Genomic DNA, 20,222 nt, shown 5'->3' on the forward strand with positions numbered 1-20,222 from the left:
GCCATGGTCTGCCGAATGTCAGGAGAGTTTTTCTGAGTTACGAAATGCACTGTGTTCAGCTCCTGTGTTGGGTACACCCGACTACAGTAAGCCAGTTACGCTCTATGTTCACGAGAGAGAAGGTTGCGCGTTGAGTGTTCTGACGCAACGATTTGGTGATAAACAACGCCCTTGTGCGTATTTTTCATCAGCATTAGATCCAGTAGCCAGAGCATTGCCAAGTTGTTTGAGAGCTACAGCAGCAGCTGCAGCTTCCATTCGACAATCTGCTGGGTTGGTGATGAACAACATGCTAGTGGTCATGGTTCCTCATGCTGTGGATACACTCATGAACCGAACCAAGACACAGCACCTTACCAGTGCTAGATTATCAGGCTACGAGCTGACACTGCTAGCGAGTCATATTCAGATCAAAAGATGCAATGTATTGAATCCAGCAACATTGTTGCCGACTAATCAGGAGTCGAGTGATTCGGAACCACATGACTGTTGTTTCAGAACCGAGGAAGAGACAAAAGGACGAATTGATCTTAAAGACACTCCGTTACCAGATCCAGATGGCACTTTGTATGTTGATGGGTCTTGCTTTAAATTGGAGAATGGTGACGTGACTGCTGCTTATGCAGTAACGACTTTGAGTACGATTGTGGAGACTGCAAGAGTGAGTCAGAATTCTGCCCAAGCTGCAGAATTGATCACACTAACGAGAGCGTGTGTTTTAGCTAAGGGAAAGAGAGTGAATGTGTTCACAGATAGTCAGTATGCGTTCGGCTCGGCCCATAGTTTTGGCCGTTTGTGGAAAGAGAGAGGTTTCATTACGTCCCATGGGACTAAGATTCAACATGGTCAGCTAGTTAATGACTTGTTGGAATCTCTAACCTTGCCGACTGAAGTTGCGATTGTGAAGTGTAGTGCTCATAAAGCAATCACGGATGATGTTGGTCGTGGGAATGCTTTTGCTGATGAGACCGCTAAACAGACAGCTAGGAATATGATGAGTAGAATGTATGTTGCAACGTCTGCAAGATGGATTTCTGAGTCTGGAATGTGTGAGGATACAGTGGAAAGTGTGAAAGAAATTCAGAAAGAAGCGACTGAGGAGGAAAAGCTTGCATGGAAAGAGAATACGGGTAAATTGGACTCGAGTGGGTGTTGGATTGATTTGTCAGAACAGCAGCGTTGGATGTTGCCTGATGCGTATGTACTTGCAGTAGTAACGATGGCGCATGGAGCAGCGCACATCAGTTCTAAAGGAATTTGTAAGATGTTGGCTCCAGTCTGGAAGAATGACGGGATTAGTAAATGTGCAGAGAGAGTGGTGAGAAATTGCATGATATGCCTGATGCATAATCCTGGCAAGGGAATCCCCACACCCGCTGGTCACTTCGCTCCTCCTTCCTGCCCCTATGAAGTGATTCAGTTAGACTTCATTCACATGGATCGTTGCAATAATCTAAAGTACGTCCTAGTGGTAGTCTGTGCTTTTTCCAGATGGATCGAAGCATATCCACTGAAGGACAACACTGCCTTGTCCACTGCCAAAATCCTTCTCAAAGAATACTTCCCCAGGTTTGGAATGCCACGGATTGTATGGTCGGATAATGGAAGTGAATTTGTAGGGAAAGTTATGCAGAGTGTGTGTGCCGGTTTAGGGATAAAACAGAAGTTCCACAGTGCGAATCATCCCTAGTCTGCTGGTTTAGTTGAGGGTTACAATGGCACCCTCAAGCTGAAACTTGCCAAAATACAGGCCTCCACGGGTTTGTCCTGGCCCGATGCACTACCTTTGGCTCTGTTATCCACAAGAGCGACTGTACGTTCTAGAGTAGGGCTTAGCCCTTATGAGATTGTATTCGGTCGACCTGCGAATATTTGGGGGGTACCTGGACCGAAGGAGTTTAAGCAGCTGGAATATCCAATGTTAATTGATTACCTTTTCGACTTGACTGCTAAATTGAGTCTTATTCACCAACAGGTTTTCGATGCTTTGCCAAAACCACCGGAGAGTCCAGGCCATCAGCTGAAACCGGGTGACCAAGTGGTCATTAGAAATTTTGGACGGACGAGAAATCTCCAACCCAAATTCGTCGGACCATTCCAGGTCTTGTTGGCGACGAGGACTGCTATACGTGTGGCTGGCCGAAAGAACTGGATCCATGCAACGCACGCCAAGCGTGTGCCCCTGCCGCTTCCTTATGACAACTGGGTGAAGAAAGGAATCGGTGCCTCTGAAACTGAACAAGTCCCCAGGTTTATCCCTTTCAGCGATGCAGAACTGATCACTGATTCATCGAACTCTGACTCCCCTTCTGAAACTGCTCCTTTGAACTCTGAACATTTGTCCTCTGCATCAAAAGAACATTTGCCACCTGCGAACCTGAACATTGCAACCCCTGCTGAAAATACACTGTTTCCGGATCAAACAGCTCTTGCAAAATTGAGATACAACTTACGGTCTCACAATAAGGACAAATAAAGCAGGAAACTGCCTATTTTACACATTTGAATTTTGATACATTGCCACCAGCCAGGAAGTTTGCTAATACTTTGTATTGTTATGTTGTTTTAAATTGCCTTGCCGTCTGGGTAGCCGTAGGGTCGTGGCTGTGTGCCTAGTTGAATCTGCGGGGGTCAGACACAAGGTCGATCTTTCTGTTAGTTCTGGGAACTCCCAGGGCTGATAGAGGCATTTTCATCTACGTACACATCATCAGTGGTCGCGAGCGGTCGTAGAAGATGGAGCTTCCTGAGCTGCACCAAGAGAATGTAATTTATGTTTGCAGAAATAGACTTTACAAAATTCTTCATAGCAAATGTTTTCTGATGCAATGTGCAATTACCTTTTTGATTGTTTTAATAACGTTGGTGGGTGGAATCGTCTTTGGTGTGCATTTAATCTTTACACCAATAACAACTACAGTACCTCCCCTTGATCCTGTTTCTTCTACTGTAGCTTCTGATCATTCTTTTCACTCGTTTCCTGAACATGAACAAGCTCGACGCTCAGAATTCATTAATAACACATTTGTACAGCTCTTGCATCAACACCAACTGGTAGTTAACACAACAGACTGCTGGGTGTGTGGTTTGATACCCCACACTATGGATAAAGGCATTCCCTATCTGGTCTTGCCTTTTAGCTATAATGGATCATTTCAGGCCTTTCAGACCATTTTTGTCTATGCCCTTGAGACCTATCCTCCGCGTCCACCACGTTCCACTAAATATAACTCTGCCAATAAAGCTTTAGTCAAGGGAATCATTGACATGATTAAAGACGTCAACAACACCCCATCTTATTCTAGAGATGAATTACGGGTATATTTAAGTTGGAATTCTACAGAGTATCGCATTAGTTTGGGAGAAAGCAAGCGTAAGAGCTCCGCTCCAGTCTGGGTCGTACCTCACCGAGGTCAAGTCTGTTTGCAAGGAAATGGGAGAAATCCGAGAGCTCAGCTAGGGAAGAGTGAGTGCGTTGAGACTTACGTGTTTCCGTCTAACTCTTCCCCTGCCTTTCTTACTGCTAGGGGTACCTACTTCATTTGTCAAGATAGAGCATATACATGGCTGCCTGCTGACTTTTCAGGTTCATGTTATATTGCTCGACTGTTACCTCCAACGTACACTGCTTCTTCAGATTATCACAAGACCAGAGTAGCAAGAGGTGTTTTCAGCAAGGAAGATACCGCTGGCCAGGAAGCTGGAGACTTCTTCAAAGGTTTCCTTCCGTTCTGGGGGCCTATGGCCAATAGTAGAAATATACGTCAGCTAACACGGGTAGTTGAATCTACTATTACAGAAACTGCCGGTGCCCTTAGTAATTTAACAGCTGAGCTTCAGGCGGATCGTCTCATGACGTTGCAAAACCGTATGGTTCTAGACGTAATACTTGCAGATCGAGGTGGGGTATGTAGAATGATCCAATCGAGCTGCTGTGTTTTTATTCCCAATAATGCTCCGACTGTCTACGAAGCGATCTCTAAGCTACACAAGATTTCCGACTATTCACGTAGATAAGGGAAACTGGTCCTTAATGGAATGGCTTTGGACTCTGTTATCAGCGTGGGGATGGAAGGTTCTGATGGTCATTGGTATCATCCTTGTATTCCTGTTCTCGTGTTGCCTTATTATCCAATGTGGTCCCGCTTTGTGTAGTCTCTGTGCTGCAACCTGTTTCAGAAAACCACCTGCGTTTGGAGACAAGGTACGAGAAAGGATGATGATGCAACAACATGTCACTGACCTGATGAGCATAGAGATAGACTCTGACATAGACTGAGTAATTGCCTATGTAAGGGCAAAAGGAGGGTCTGAGGTTCCGTGACGATTTGAACCCGTGTTTTCAATATCGTTGTAAATACATAATCTTGGTATCAATGAACCGCAAATGATCCATTTAGTGTTTTCGCTATGTTACGAGCAAGAGCACTCCTGTTATGGACACATTTCTGATCTACCCATGGCATCCATCTTAGATTACGGCAGCCATTTTGTATTTCTTGCCCTCACATAGTCAATGGACACGCAGTGACCTCTGATCACTTCATTTCAATTAAGGACACGTAGGCTTTGGCCGGCGATTCACCTCTCTAGTGACACGTGCACCTTAAGACAGAAAACGCCATAGCTACATGACTCGACAGAAACTGCCTCCTCTGCCTGAGGCCAGTCTTGCCATACTGGTTCTCGTGTTCGTTGGCCTGATCATGATTAGGCGGCCGAAGCGGGTAGCCTTGCCCATTTACGACCCACAAACATCTCTTATCCTGCTTTTCTATCTTCTGCACCTGGCTCTGCTCCTTTCCTTCTGGGCCTTTATTAGGGGGAGGTAACGAAATTTACGATGAGGCGGTCCGGCTCTTGAATGAAAAGTTGACATGGGATTATGATGGAACAGTGGGAACCCCTCGTTCGTAATGTTTTGACATCAGATATTGTTGACGATTCCTGTGTAACGCCAAATATTTATTGTTTAGGACACAAAGGTTTAGAAATGTACTAGCATGTAAAGAATTTGCCCCAAGCCTAAAATTTAGTATTTAAGGAGCAACCCACTTTGTACAAATCGAACAGGCTCCTAGATACTGCCCGTGTGTAGTTTCTGTGACTTCTGTGTCCCTGCAGTAATAAACCTTTGGTCTTTGACGCCACCATTGAGAAGCCCGTGTTTCTGTTTATTTGTGCACCGAGACAGGTAGAACTCCGGGGTCTTCGGGTGTTATCCCTAACACCTCTGGACGGAACCAAAAAGTCCAGAACTCCACCACCTCCCGAGCCTCATTAAGCCCCGGTGACCCCATCCCCTGGGGCCAAATGCAATAAAAAAAGTGGAGAGGACTGAGAGCCCCCTGACCCCATCCTCTGTTGCCTAAATCAATGAAAAAGAGAAGTGGAGCCTATCGCTGAGTTCAAAGTACATAATTAAGGGGAGGGTATGTTGCACCCTTCCCAATCCCTTCTTGGGCTCTGGGGACCCCATCCCACGGGGCCACATTTGGGTGCCCCTGTGCCCACCTGGGGCACCCACAAAGCTCTAGCTGGGAGAGGCAGGGGTAGTACCAGGGCCCCGTGGCCCGAACCAGCTCCCTACATAGTGCGGAAGCCAGCATTGACTCCAGGCGAGAGCAATGTCTGCTGTGTTTCTCAGCCCACAGGATTGTGACCAGGGAAACAGAACCGAAGTCTGCTTCTAACCGGCAGGAGCATGTTTAAATCTCCTGCTGGATGGGAACAGACTTGCTCTCCATACCGGCACCACTACATGCAGGAAAGGCATGTTTGCTCCCATTTCAGAGGCGATTTAAAAGGCTTTCGCCAGGTAGGAGCAAACACATGTTTCCCAGTCTGCACTAGTGTGGCCAGGGAAACTACTGTGTCCCATGGGTGGGCTGCCTGGGACACAGTACCTGAGCTGACCGCAGGGGACGGGCCCCCGGGGCCTTCAGAGGGCAGGGAGTGGGGCAGCATGGCCCCCTCCCTTTATACTTAGTTTTGGTCCCAGGGAATTAGGTCCCGGACCTTTAGAGGCTCTGGGAGGGTGGTCACGTGACCCCCTCCATGTTTGTTTAACCAACTGACCCTGTGAGATAGGGGTCCCTGGGGCCTTTAATGACTTGGAAGTGTGCCCCCACACACTTTTGAAAAGAAAAAACAAAACAAATAGCCCCAGGGGATGGGGTCCCATGGGCTTAGAAAGGCTCTGGGAACGAGTCCGCACAGCCCCCTCCACATTTCACCACATTTTGGCCCCGGGGGTTGGGGTCGATGGGGCCTACAAAGGTTTAGGGAGGAGCGGGGTCACGCTGTCCCCTCACAGATAAATCACATTTCGTCCCCATGGGATGGGTCCTCAGGGACCAAAATGGGATCGTGGAGAGGGGACCACTCTCGCACCCTTCCCAAATGAATAACATTATAGGAGGCTTCCCCTTTTCTTTTTTTTATGCGTGATCCTGCAGGATCACAGCAGAAATTGCTAGCCTTTTTTTATTACCCCGGTTCTTTTGTATATATTTGTGTGCATGTGTGTACCATTTTCCTCATGTTGGTAACAGCCAATCAGAAAGCTCGCTCCCGCTCAAGTCTGAAAAAAAGTCCCTGGACCAGTCAGAACTTTCTATTTTTATTAAAATTGGGTTTCTTCCAAGAGTCCTTTGGACCCAAATGCCCAGATATACAAATATTTTTGTACCTTATTTCTCAAAACTACTAAACTGATTTACACCAAATCACAAAAAGCACAATTTGCAGACCTGGATCTAGCCTCCTGCCAAATTTGGTGTACTCTGTTCAGCAGTTTTTGAAAAACTAAAAAACTTCTGACAGAAGTCTATGTAAAACGCATGGGGATTTTACATTTTGGGACCTCACTTTTTTCCCTAGATAGATCACACCACAACTTTCCATGCACAAACTAGGAAAATAAAAATAGCACGTTTTTTGGAATGTTTAGTAAAGATTAGTCAAAAGGTGCCAAAGTTATAAGCAAAACTAAAAAGGCATTTCCTATAGAAACGCTGACTTAACTATAATTAACCAGTAGCGACTGGCACTGAGAAGGAGCGAGGGAGACAGACAGACAGGCAGGCAGGCACAGACAGGCAGGCAGGCTGGTAGGCGGGCACAGGCAGACAGACAGGTACAGACAGAGGCAGGTAGGCTCAGGCAGAAAGACAGGCAGGCACAGGCAGACAGGCAGGCAGGCACAGGCAGACAGGCAGGCAGAGGGAGACAGACAGGCAGGCAGAGGGAGACAGACAGGCAGGCGCAGACAGGCAGGCAGACAGGCAGGCAGAGGGAGACAGGCAGGCAGAGGGAGACAGACAGGCAGGCAGAGGGAGACAGACAGACAGACAGGCAGGCACAGGCAGACAGACACAATCAGACAGACAGGTAGGCACAGACAGACAGGCAGGTAGGTACAGACAGGCAGGCGGGCAAAGGCAGACAGGCGGGCACAGGCAGACAGACAGGTACAGGCAGACAGACAGGTAGGTAGGCACAGACAGGTAGGCACAGACAGACAGGCACAAACAGAAAGACAGACAGGCACAGGCAGAGGCAGACAGGCAGAGGCAGACAGGCAGGCAGGCAGACAGGTAGGCACAGGCAGGCAGACAGGTAGGCTCAGGCACACAGGTAGGCAGACAGGCAGGCGCAGACAGACAGGCAGGCACAGGCAGACAGACAGGCAGGCAGGCAGGCACAGGCAGACAGGCAGGCAGGCGCAGGCAGACAGGCAGGCAGGCGCAGACAGACAGGCAGGCACAGACAGGCAGGCACAGGCAGACAGGCAGGCAGAGACAGACAGGCAGAGACAGACAGGCAGGCAGGCACAGGCAGACAGGCAGGCACAGGCAGACAGGCACAGGCAGACAGACAGGCACAGGCAGACAGGCAGGCAGACACAGGCAGGCAGGCACAGGCAGGCAGGCACAGGCAGGCAGGCACAGACAGGCAGGCACAGGCAGACATGCAGGCACAGACAGGCAGGCACAGACAGGCAGGCACAGGCAGACAGGCAGGCACAGACAGGCAGGCAGGCACAGACAGGCAGACACCGGCAGACAAGACAGGCAGGCACAGACAGACACAGACAGACAGACAAGCAGGCGCAGGCAGGCAGGCAGAGACAAACAGACAGGCACAAACAGGCAGACAGATAGGCAGGCACAGGCAGACAGGCAGGTAAAGACAGGCAGGCAGGCACAGACCGAAAGACAGGCACAGACAGAAAGACAGGCAGGCACAGACAGGCAGACAGACAGGCAGGCGCAGACAGACAGGCAGGTACAGACAGGCAGGCAGGCTCAGACAGACAGGCAGGTACAGACAGGCAGGCACTGCAGACAGGCAGGCACAGGCAGGCACATACAGATAGACAGGCATGAACAGGGAAACACAGACGGGAGACAGACAGGCAGAAAGACAGGCAGACACACACATATATCCTGGAGACAGGAAGCAAATTCTACCTGCAATCAAATACATGTTGGGTTACATTGCATGAATTTTGTAGTACTTATTTTGGTCTGCTTGGGACAGTAACAACTTATTTTGGGCTACTTAACAAAATTTGCACTACAAACTGAGAATATGAAAAGCGACTAAAGGTCTTGTCGTATTATGTGTCCCTCTTATGGAGACTTATTTAAAGATATTGTTAGGCACACCACACTGCACCATGCTAGGTAGCCTGGAATTTGTACTTTGACTTGAGATAGGATTACTTGAGGGTTAACAATTGCTGGTGGTGGCCAAAATGGCAATTGCAAGGTACTGGTAAGAAATAGAGGCTCCAGTGGTAAAGAACTAGTTCTTGAAGCATGGGGCTGTGGGAAGGCTAACTGGAATGACAGTGGCAAGTTTGTATTCTTGAATGTATGGCATAAATAATTCTACATATTTCAATGGTTAACCGGAAAGGTGCATCTTCTCTAAAAAGCAGGGCTCCACAACCCTTGGACTAACAAACAATTTTGGCAAGTAGGAGACTGCAGTTCTATGAATAAGCTGTGTAAATATTACATACTCTTTTGAATGGATGTCTGGCTGAATATCTTTGCCTGAGAGGTTAATGATCAATATAGAAGGGGTGGGCGAGGCTTATAAGTAACCAGAGGCGGAACAGATATGTTGGAAACACATTATATGGTTGTCATTTGTTTGAAATATATTCCCTCTGTAAAGAAAATCTAAATTAAAAGTACTTAAAAATAAACTAACTACCTTCCAGGTCTTCTTCGTACAATCCAGATCGAAAGTGACCAGGCTACTTTTCTTGGGGCCAGTTCATGCAATTAACTATTCAACTAAACCCGGCTCTCTACTAGTGCAATAATGGACTTCTAACCATCTCAAACCTGACCCTTGCTGCTTGCCTAGTATCAAATGTCTCCTATCAATGTACTTGACCATCTTCTTTGTTAGGCCAATCAAGCAAACTTTGTTTAAAAAGTATTCAAGTAACAATACATTTTTGGATGGCCTACTGTGCAAATTAGTAACTGTTTTTTATAAAGTGAGCTCAGAGTAAGCAGATTGACTCACACTTTGTTTATACCCAACCAGGGGTTTTAGTTGTTTTTCTGGTCTTTTTTCTTTTTTGTGAGAGTGTACATATGGCAAATGTTGGAATGTGTTAAGATGTTGGAATATGGGTATGAGTGAAGAGGCCTGCGCTAGTTTTAAGGAGTGAATGGCATTTTGAATGTGAGAAGTGACTAAGATTCAATTCTGTTTGTATGGGCAAAGATTTTAGATAGGGGTTGTTGTACCGTTAGTAATGACAATGGATTTGTATAAGTTTTGATAAAATGACATGATTTAATTCATAGTGTGAAAAATAAATTGGTTAATTCAAACTGATAGAGTGGTTCGAAGGACCAGTTTGATTCTGTTTCTTCTTGTCTAAAATGTTTTGAATAAATTGCAGTATTGGCACTTTGTAGTTTTTCCTTTTCCCTTTTAATGTACAGCATGATGCGAGCAAGCCTTCTACCCTACGATGTGCAACATTACCCAATGAAGAAGTGCACATAAAACTACAAAACCTTTAGATGTCTTACATAATATCACAGTTTATAGCATGAACGATTCACATACTGTCATTCTTTTATAATTGTATTTGTGAAGCCTATGACAAATGTAAAGCCCTGTTCACACATCAGGAGAGCACAGCAAAGAAAATGAAATCAATTTTACATACATATTTGTTTTTTCAGGTTAACAATGTATATTAGGGAAAAGTATCTTTCAGTCGATTGGTAACCCTCCCTATAATAGGCAGTAATCTAGTGGCTTAGTTAAAAGACCAAAGATAAGGAAGCATAAAAGAAAACGAATAAAGGTGTATTTAAAACAGAATTGCCCAATAAAAGGATATTCACTCGTACATCATAATAATGAACAGTATTCTGTTTTTAATAGCAAAACAAAACATAAAACAAAAGACTTGGATTGTAACAGTTCACATTAAGTACAACCATATAACTCTCCTCTATACAACTTTTCTCTTATGCTAACAATGGCGGTATTAACACCCAGGATGGGGCAGGACCAACATAATACATCACAGGTTAAGTGCTATACCTATTTTTAGGTTTAAGATTTAGATGTGAAGATAAAATCACTGAGAAGTGCTAAGCCCTCTTAGGAATGTTACTGTTGACTGGCATATGATAGCTTAAAGTGTTCTTCATGTCTTCAGTCTAATTCGGCTTATCAAAGAATGTTGACCATGTAATTAAGAAAAGGTTTATTCTGTCTTGCACTTTATAAATGATAAATTCCTAAGGGACCACTTTACAGATTTATATGAACCATTCATCTCGAGTTGAAAGATGTGATGCAAGCCAGTGCATTAATATTAAAATGTTCGCTATGGCCAGCCAGCTGTTTGGAGAGGTCAAAGAGGTGAGCTCAGTAATGTCAGGCAATAGGTGCATTGTATCCCTATGTATCAAAGCCAGATCAATATTCTCACATAGTATGTTATTAACAGAAGCCCAGTTTCTCGAGATGCTTCAGCATCTCCAGAGTAAATGCAAAGCATGAGCGCTAGGTTATCTACATCTCCAACATTCTGCCCAAGACAAATACTGTTAAGCAGCCCAAAATAAGAAGCTACTATCACTAATGGACATCGATGAGTACAGTGAAATTCATGCAAGCACACACGGTCTTTAAGCATAATAAAAACAACCCACCGCAATGATCCTTACCAAACCATGCGAGTGAGCATCTTGGGAAATTCCCAATGACAATAACATGTGTTCCTGTCATTAATTAAATTCTCCTGATCTAATTTCAAGCTTTGCTTGTCCTCATGATACTTTTCAGATAGTGAAAACCTGGTGAGCTGTGTTACTCTACCATTGGAAGTGAAAAATGAAGCACGATGCAAACTTACCTCCTTGACCTTTTTCTTCTTCTTCTTCTTCTCCTTGGAATGTGATTTACTCTCTGTCGCTGCAGAAAAAGAAAACAAGACCATCACTTATCTTCTAATGGCTTGAGGCAGCAATTGGTGATGGGAACATTTCTGAACAAAGTTGCATTGGAAAACAGCATGACACCCACTATACAATGTTCACTATCCCATGCCAACTATCTAGCCTTATCCTCGCCTCATCTCAGAACCGAACTGTGGATCTGTATCTCCGAATGTCTTCTTGCATATGGCCTCTGGAAAATGTTTCTCTTTGGGGTGTTCCCTTATTTGAGATCTTTTTGAGAGCATCTGCTTACCATACACTGTAGGTCTGTGTAGGTGGCATTGTGTTTACAGATAGAAACTGTGCTAGCGTCGGGCAATGCCAAAGTAAAGATAGAAACTTCAGACCAGTCTAGAGCCTGACTCTTTGTGGCTCCAGAGGATTTGGCTTCCAGCTCCATATCGATAATGGATTCCAATCAAAGAGGCGTTTTAAGCCCTTAAGGGTTAGCTCAGAAAATGAACAAGGGCAAAAGATACAACTTTTATGGGACGAGAACTTTGCTTATTTCACATATTATTTGCTAGGGCAAGGATCTTCCTGTGGCCATGTCTGGTGCCCTTTGCTTTTCAGGTGACCCGATGAAACTCCGTTGTCTCTCTCAGCTGCAGCATAACTATACATGAGAGAGGAAATAAGGAATAAAAAAATGCCTTTTCTGACTGAGATAGAAGAAATGACAGGTGGATTATGGAAATGTTTACAGCATCATCAGGACAGGGCTTCTAGAGACACTAGAGCTATAGCAAATGGCTGAGGCCTTTCATTCAATTATTTCGGACTTTTATAAAACGCTACGTATTTCCTTTTGCTTACTTTAGAGTGCCAAAGGTGATAACAGTGTACAGTTTCAAAGAGAAAACGGGATGGTTGGAGTCCAATAAGATAGGAGAGGGTATACATTAAATATTCTTTAAACGCGATCCATAATGTGGAAAAAGTTCCATTGAAAAGGCAGGTGTGAATAAACAAATTACCTTCAGTGATGATTTTTCTGTTAGAGACTTTTTACCCGCAGATTTACACCTTTTGAATACTTTCCAAGGCACCAGACTGGATCAGGAAACATTCAAGTAGTACCTTTGCGCACAATTATGTCGCGCCATGTAGCTCTGCACTTACGCTCTTACACTCCAGAAATGACGTGCGGAGCCAATAAAGGCTATCCAAGCTCCCAGACACAGAGCCCCTTTAGCACATTGCACTGACCCGTGTGTAGATTCCTTAACTTGGGACCTTTTTACAGGGCAGAGTCTAATTCATAGAACTGGGTGGTAGGGAGGGTCGGTGCGGAATCTGCCATTAGATAGATTCTCTACCAGAAAGAGCATCAACAAATATAAAGTCTCAGATAGAGACTTCTAACCGCTGATATCTCACCTTTTAAATAGATGCCGAAGCAATAGCTACTTTAGATGTGGGGCTGTGAATTGTCTCAGACCAAAAAATCCTTTAGGACTGAGTGGGCAAAACGCCCCTCTCGGTGAACCTAGCTGTTTGGCCAGCAGTGCTTCCTGAATGTGTGGAAGGACACATGTCCAGGATAGGAACTCCATGTGTAGTGGTAGCATCCTTGACTCTGGTGAAATGAGCCCTTAAATCTTCCGGGGGCTGCTTCTTGGCCAATGCATAGCAGAGATTTATGCAGAGCCGGATCCAGCAAGAGATAGTCCTTTTCAGCATGGCTTTTCTGTTCCAGACAAAGAACTGATCGTACACTCGGTGTTCTCTGGTATGATCAATGTAAAAGCAGTAAAAACGTTAAATAAGGAGGGTCAGGTCAGCAATCTTAAGGCCGAAAGGTACCCTTTCAACTGTGCAAGGCAAAGGTCAGAACAAATGATAAAACATCTGATCACCTGGCTAGAAAAGGTCTATTTGTTGTGTACCATAAAAAACACAACTTTAACACAATAAGTATATATAGCATTTTTTGAGGGACGCCTCGCTGCAAAGATGGCAACAGCCACCTCCAGAGGAAGGGCGAGGGTAATTAGTGGTCAATGCTCAGTCTCCAAACATGAATGTGAAGATTGTGGAGGCCCGGGTGCAGGACCCTGTTTTATTGCTGTGGCCACAGATTCTCCCAGAGCTGAAGACTGACTGGAGGACAGATGCTCATGCCCAGGGTCTCTGGATAGCATGCTCTCTGTGCTCATTCCAAGGAAACAAGGATGACATAAGTCCAGTCGTTCCTGATCTTCTTCAGAACTTTGGACTGGAGAGAGTGTGGCGGGAAAGTATACATGAGTCCCAAGTCCCACAGCAGGTGGAAGGCGTCTCAGAAAAAAAGAAATAGAAACAGCTGGTAAACCCCACTGCACAGAACTGCTAACATTGCACGTTCTCGTGTGGAGGAGACCGACCTTGCTCCATCTCTGGGAGTAACTGCCACTCGTGATCTGCTAGGTGATGAAGGCGGAGTTAGTCTTCCAAAGATTAATCTGGTGTGTACAAGTGGGTATGATCATCAATTCTGGAGCAGAATGAAGTCAACATGGAGCCACAAAACTTCACCTATGGGCACGCAGGAGCAATGTTTTTAAATCTCACTGGTCCATTCGGACAACTGGGGATATTCTAAAGGCAAGGTACATTTTTTCATAGAGCAATAGATGATTTCTCATCCAGTTACTACAAAGCAGCTTTTATTATAGTTGATGCTGAGATGGCCATAAGTTTAGTAAACTCGGATACCTTATTCTGCAAGGATTTATTTTTCCAACTCATTTCATACAAATCCTAAAAAAAGCTATACTAAAGCTACGGCTACTATCTTAATCAACTCTCAGTAGCAGGTAAAGTTGATGTTACTGGGAACTCCCCATGGTTATCCAATGTCTATAATTCCATTTATCCTGTTCATAGAACCTTTAGTGATGATACTCTGTACAGATAACAGGATTTATTAGGAACATTGCCCATGCTGGACCAATTACAGCAATTTTATCACAAAGGTGGTTAGAAGATAAAACAACAAAACATAACTAATTTTGATCAATGCTTCCATTGTTGATCTGCCTTTTATGCGTTTTTATGTTTGTGTGAAAATTAAGACCTTAATCATCCTATCGGGTATCTTGGAATCTACACCAAAGCCAATTATGTCGATCCCTATAAACAATCTAATAACATTAAACAAAATAAAATCAAGTTTTGAAAAATGACAAGCTATTCCTCTCTCAATTATTAGCCACACACCATTGAGCAAAATGTTAATTCTTCTATCGATTTTTTTTTATTTTCCTAATGTGCCTTGTAAATTACAAATTCATTTTTTGTACCATTATATAAATAAAATGTGCCATTATTTGGAAAGGACAAATACCTCTTCTACAACTATCCAACATAAAGAAAATGAAGATGAAGATCTAGCACTCCCTAATTTTAGAATATACTATTTGGCTGCTTTCGCAAACCTCTTAATGCATTTGAATTGTGCCCGCAAGTCAGCACCTTTCATAATACCTGTGCTAACATAATGTGTGAGGTGCATATTCCTGAGGAGGTCCAGTGCGGATTTTAAGTCTGACTTGTCGACCCCTACGTTGTCACCCGTGATCAGGATTTTGTTGGCTTGGTCTGTAGATGAGGTGCCAGATTGAGAAATTCATCCAAAAAACAGGAATTGTACTTCTGGTTACTGTAGGGCAATTCAATAATAAGAGAGCTGTTAGGGTTGCAAGAGCAGCAACTAGCTATGCGCATAAATGGTGCATGTCATGACAATGATGTACCAGCAACCCATGCCCTTTTAGTTTTTCAGGATGATTTTCTGACTGAAAAGGGTCCTCTCTGAAAGTTTTTACATTTTCTTCAAACCATGTTTGCATGAGCAGTTGGAGTCAGGAAAGAGGTCATGGTTGTTCAGTCCATCTTGAAGGCTGAATAATTTAAGATTAATGAGGCTGGATCTTATGAAAGAGCCAGGTGGATATGTAAGGTCATGCTGTGTGGTGTGATTAAAGATGTTCCTAGGCACGGTGAGTATCATGCGAAGTGAGGAGGTAGTTTTGGTAGGAGTTGAAAGGAGGTTACCCTGAGGTAATGGGTTATGCTTGTGGATAAGTGAGGATAGTGTAAAGGGGAAAGGGTTTAAAGAGACTGGTGGGTTTATATTAATGTACAACAATGGTATAAGAGGTCAAAAACGTCTTAATGGATGTGGCATTGGATTCAGGGTTTCAGAAGGTGGGTTCTGAAGGTGAGGTGTTTAGACTTTTGAGGTACTGAAAAGTCTTTTCAAAGGCCAGTACATGTTTACTGTTAGCCTTGATCATGATGGGTCTATTGTTGTAAATGTTAATTTGTGAACCACAGTGGCAAAGTCAAGTCAAAGGCTGATTTCGGAGGCATCTCTTAGGGCGAAATGTTGTCTGTATGTTTCCGGTCATCATTAAAAGATTATCTGTTAAAGTATATAGGACTTTGTGTTTTTTGGATTTTGGACTAGTGTAGTTTGCTCTTCAGAGTTTCAAGGTCGTGTAATATAATCTTATTCATCAGTTTTTGGATAGAGCCATAATTGGGTAGAGGACAGAGAAGCCCTCAAGTCTGACAAGCTCTGTGGCATCTGCTGTTTGTGATACATGTCAATTTTGCAATTGCACTGGATTTCCATGCTCTAACTGAGGAGGGGATTGCTTACTGTACTCAGAAAGGCAAGAAACATGTAAGCTGTAAGAAGATGATATACCATAATGATCTGGATTCACAAGTACATTGCTAGGGATGTATTATAGGCTTATAAAAGATGCAAAAAGCATGCTAAATGTTTTTAAACATGTAAGTCAGTTTCTTAGCAGGGATTGCAGAGTTCTTTCACTGGCTTACGGATATGCTGGTAGTATAAGGCCTAGGGGAAGGAATGTCAATAATGCATTTTATATTGCTGGGATGCTGTTGTAGTACTTGTAACAAACTTGACAAGCATTACTTATAGGAGCTTACAACATAGAGTTTAAAGATTGCTCAAAATCAAACTCATGATTTAGGATACTTGTAGTCTGAACCTGCTAGAAGGTAAAGCACACCTTGGTGCACCAAAACAGAAATACGAACACATCCTAGACTGACATTGTGATCTGAGGTACATGTTCATGCACCTGCAGCTAGATCTGATAACTGGTATAATTCTACTTCACAGTGTTTGCTGATGAAGAAATGTAACTGAGAGGATAAGAATTGGCAAAAATGCATCACGGTCTCTGATTTATGATACATGTGTATCTGTGGAAGAGGATGCGGTGCAGTGGCCAGAGCTGCCACATCTAGAGTTGGGTATCCGGGTTTGCGTCTCGGTGTTGGCTCAACATCCTGTGATTCTGGCTAATCACTTAATCTCCCCTGCCCACTGACAGTGCCTGGATACCCTCATGGCTGATAAGCTGAGCTACATAAATCAACTATTTACAATTACAATCCTTTCCTTTGAAACAAGTCCCACAGACTGTACAGGGCCAGTACCATTTGGAATCCGTGGGATGGAGATTGTGCGGTGTGATTTCTAAAGATGTCATTAATAAGCAAGTAGCAGTTTTGAAAAAACGTGAGAACACTTCTTCCTTTGGTACTTGAAGGATGGGAACGTTGTAGCAGTGACAGTTCGTAAAGGCGCAGCTCCTTTTCAGTGGGGAAACAGAATTTTGTATTCCGCCTCCTACCAATGTGGGCAACTCACAAACTGCATAGTGTATTTAGCAGTGCTACAATGGTACTACAAGCCTACTACAACATGCTGTTCACAAACCTACATGCGGAGGTCGAAGCCTTCACATCCCTCATCTTTTATGTGCGGAGATCTCCGCTTGGCTGCATAGCTATTTGCATATGTAGGTATATGTTGGAGTAGGAAATGTGGAAGGAAAGAGGGTTTTGGGTGGAAAATGAAGAATACATAGAACTAAAGAGTAGGGGATGCACCCCACCATCTAAATGTAAGGGTTGAGGACATGGAAGTCTACACTTTTTTGCATTTTTACACTACCAAATGGTGTACAGCCAAAAGTAGCAAAGCTACTCAAAAGTGTAAGCACAAATTTATTGTAGTAAATTTACACGTGTAGATTTACCTATGTGAATAGGATCCATTATGTCTGACCATTAGCACTGCAAGACTGGGCCAGTGTTGTACAGGTCCAATTACAGCTCTTCCCAGCAGTCTACTCCTTGTGGCGGTGTCCATCCTGCCAAGATACACTCAATCATCACAAAAAGAAGTCCACCTTTTTTTCTAAAGTTGGTCTCTAGACATTTTAACCGGCATGCTTACAGGCTGGAAAAAGACTGGGTCTAAAAAGAAAACTTTTTCTTGGTTATTGAGACTCAAGGAAGGCATCCAGTAGTGCTTCTGAATACTGCACGTAGGTGCTAAAGAGATGTAAAAGGGAAGGGCAAGAGCATCAAAGTCTGATATGGATTCCCTCTACCAACAGAAAGTATGTACATGCCAATTTTAAATAAAACACTTAAACTAAGCGTTTAGCAGTGCTCCTAATTCTTCGACTAGAGAAACAGGGCAAACATAAAGGCGCGCTCCAGCATTAAAAGCACAAGTTGAAGACGAGGGCCTTTAACAAGGGAGCTGGACTTAAATGCCTGTATACCCTACCTACGGAGGGCTATAAGGTTATTACAACATTCCCCCACTTGAGGGAAGAAAGTTCTAACAAATAAAACAAACTCCTCACAGAGCCTCTGGCTCTGTGAGGCATTTGTTCACATCAACAGCTGTACACAACAACATTGGAATGCTGGAACTCCAGGCTCTACCAGCCATTAGAAGGCTGGAAAACTCCAATCTTTTCAATTGAGCTCCCAACTTTCCAATGTTCCAATAAAGAGCAATCTGAACTTCCATCATCATGCTGTCTTTCTGCTAAGGATGTGCGCTGAAGAGGCAGCATGTCAACATTAGTATTTACCAATCTGACTAAAGAACGAGTAACTTACCTTTGGTAATGCTCTTTCTAACCACAGACTCCTCACTTTCAAAATATCCGTAGGTGCCAGACTGGATCAAGATAACTTCTACACCAGTGCTGTATTGGGCCAGCAGACACTGTCAAAAGTGCCACACTTGCACACTGAAGGAATTTTCTTCCATCTTGCTTTTCCATGCCCTCAGATACAGAGCATGGAAGGACTTCTCTTTGTTGATGATGAATCCTAGACTTTCTAGCAGATTCATAACCGTTTCCAGATCTAGGAGAATTTGATGGAGGTCTTGAGACATTATCAAAATGTCGTCGAGGTAAATGATAAGGCGAACGCCTCGTTCCCTCAGGAAGGAGGCTGCTGCTCTCATAACCTTGGTAAAGCACCACGGGGCGGAAGAAAGTCCGAAGGGGAGAGCCTGGAACTGGTAAAGATGATTTTTCCATAGAAATTGTAAGAACGGCTGATGTAAAACCGCCATCGGAATCGTGAAGTAGGCATACTTCAAATCTAGTTTGACCAACCAGTCTTCTTTTTGGAGAAGCTCTCTCAGGAGATGTATTCCTTCCATTTTAAAATGCCTGTAGACAAGAAATTTGTTGAGGCCTTTCAGATTTATGACCGGTCTCCAACCTTTTCCTTTTTTCTTCACAAGGAAGTCCTTCCAAGTGTCTTCTCCTCTTACCTCCTTCAAAGATATTGAAGATCAAAAAAGAGATTTGACATGTATTGAGACAGGAGGATATCCCTTTAAGGGAGCTGGCAAGACTACTAGGTCTCTTATCTTCCTCCATCCAAGCGATCTTTCCAGGCCCTCTGAATTTCCGGGCCTTGCAAAGGATAAAAGGAAGGGCCTTGAGGTCCGGTCTCTGGTACGAGGACCGAATTACCCTAGATTTGGAGGCCAAAGCAGAACTAGACTGGTGGTTGGAAAACCTGGATGCTTGAAATGGGAAAGCAATTTTTGGTTCAGAACCAGATTTTGTGTTGGAATCGGACGCTTCCCTTCATGGTTGGGGTGCATGCTTCCTAGACCGGAAGACGGGAGGGGTATGGTCTCGGGAGGAGTCATCTCACCACATAAATTTCCTCGAACTTATTGCTGGTCTGTACGCCCTTATGAGTTTCAAGCACTCTATACAAGGGGAGGTCGGTTGTTCTGAAGATGGACAATGTTTCCTCAGTGGCCTACATCAATCGGTTGGGAAGTACGAAATCTGCCGATTTTTCCAAGAGACTCTGGATGTTCTGCTTAGAACACAAAATTGCCCAGGGAAATCGAACGTTTCTGCCGATTGGAATTCCAGATTCCTTTCGGACTTCAGCGATTGGAAACTCAACGTCGCTGTCTACGACTTACTGAATTCTTGCTGGGGTCCATTCGAAATAGACCTCTTTGCGAGCCGTTTCACCTCTCAACTAGAGCATTACTTCAGCTGGATGCCAGATCCCGGTGCTCTAGCAGTGAACGCATTTCTCCAACCCAGGTCAGGGATCAATGCATATGCCTTTCCCCCCATTTGCAATGATCCAGAGAGTCTTGCAGAAAGTGAGGCAAGAGCGATGCTCTCTAGTCCTGATAACTCCCTTCTAGCCGTCACAAGCATGGTTCCCCACAGTTCTGGAGCTAACTTACGAACTTCCCTTTCTGATACGTTCTCCAGAAGATCTCTTTACAGACGTAAACGGAGATCCTCACCTCCTGACCCTATCCGGGAGTTTGAACCTTCTTGCTTGGAGAGTGTCAGGAGATCCAACGAAGTCTCAGGACTTTCGACATCAGCTGCTACT

The 20,222-nt window shown here is 44.2% G+C and overlaps 1 protein-coding gene across 2 annotated transcripts in view; it reads right to left on the reverse strand.

Moving 5' to 3' along the window:
* The window catches only part of RABL6 (RAB, member RAS oncogene family like 6), a 385,105-nt gene that overhangs the window by 33,185 nt on the left and 331,698 nt on the right, over positions 1 to 20,222 (reverse strand). For both annotated transcript variants that reach the window (XM_086921172.1, XM_086921173.1), the window contains exon 14: positions 11,411 to 11,469. In XM_086921172.1, coding sequence (XP_086777298.1) covers positions 11,411 to 11,469 — 59 coding nt within the window. The remainder of the gene's footprint in view (positions 1 to 11,410; positions 11,470 to 20,222) is intronic.

This window comes from Lissotriton vulgaris, chromosome 5, assembly GCF_964263255.1.
Source record: "Lissotriton vulgaris chromosome 5, aLisVul1.2, whole genome shotgun sequence".
In the NCBI taxonomy this organism is placed as follows: Eukaryota; Metazoa; Chordata; class Amphibia; order Caudata; family Salamandridae; genus Lissotriton; species Lissotriton vulgaris.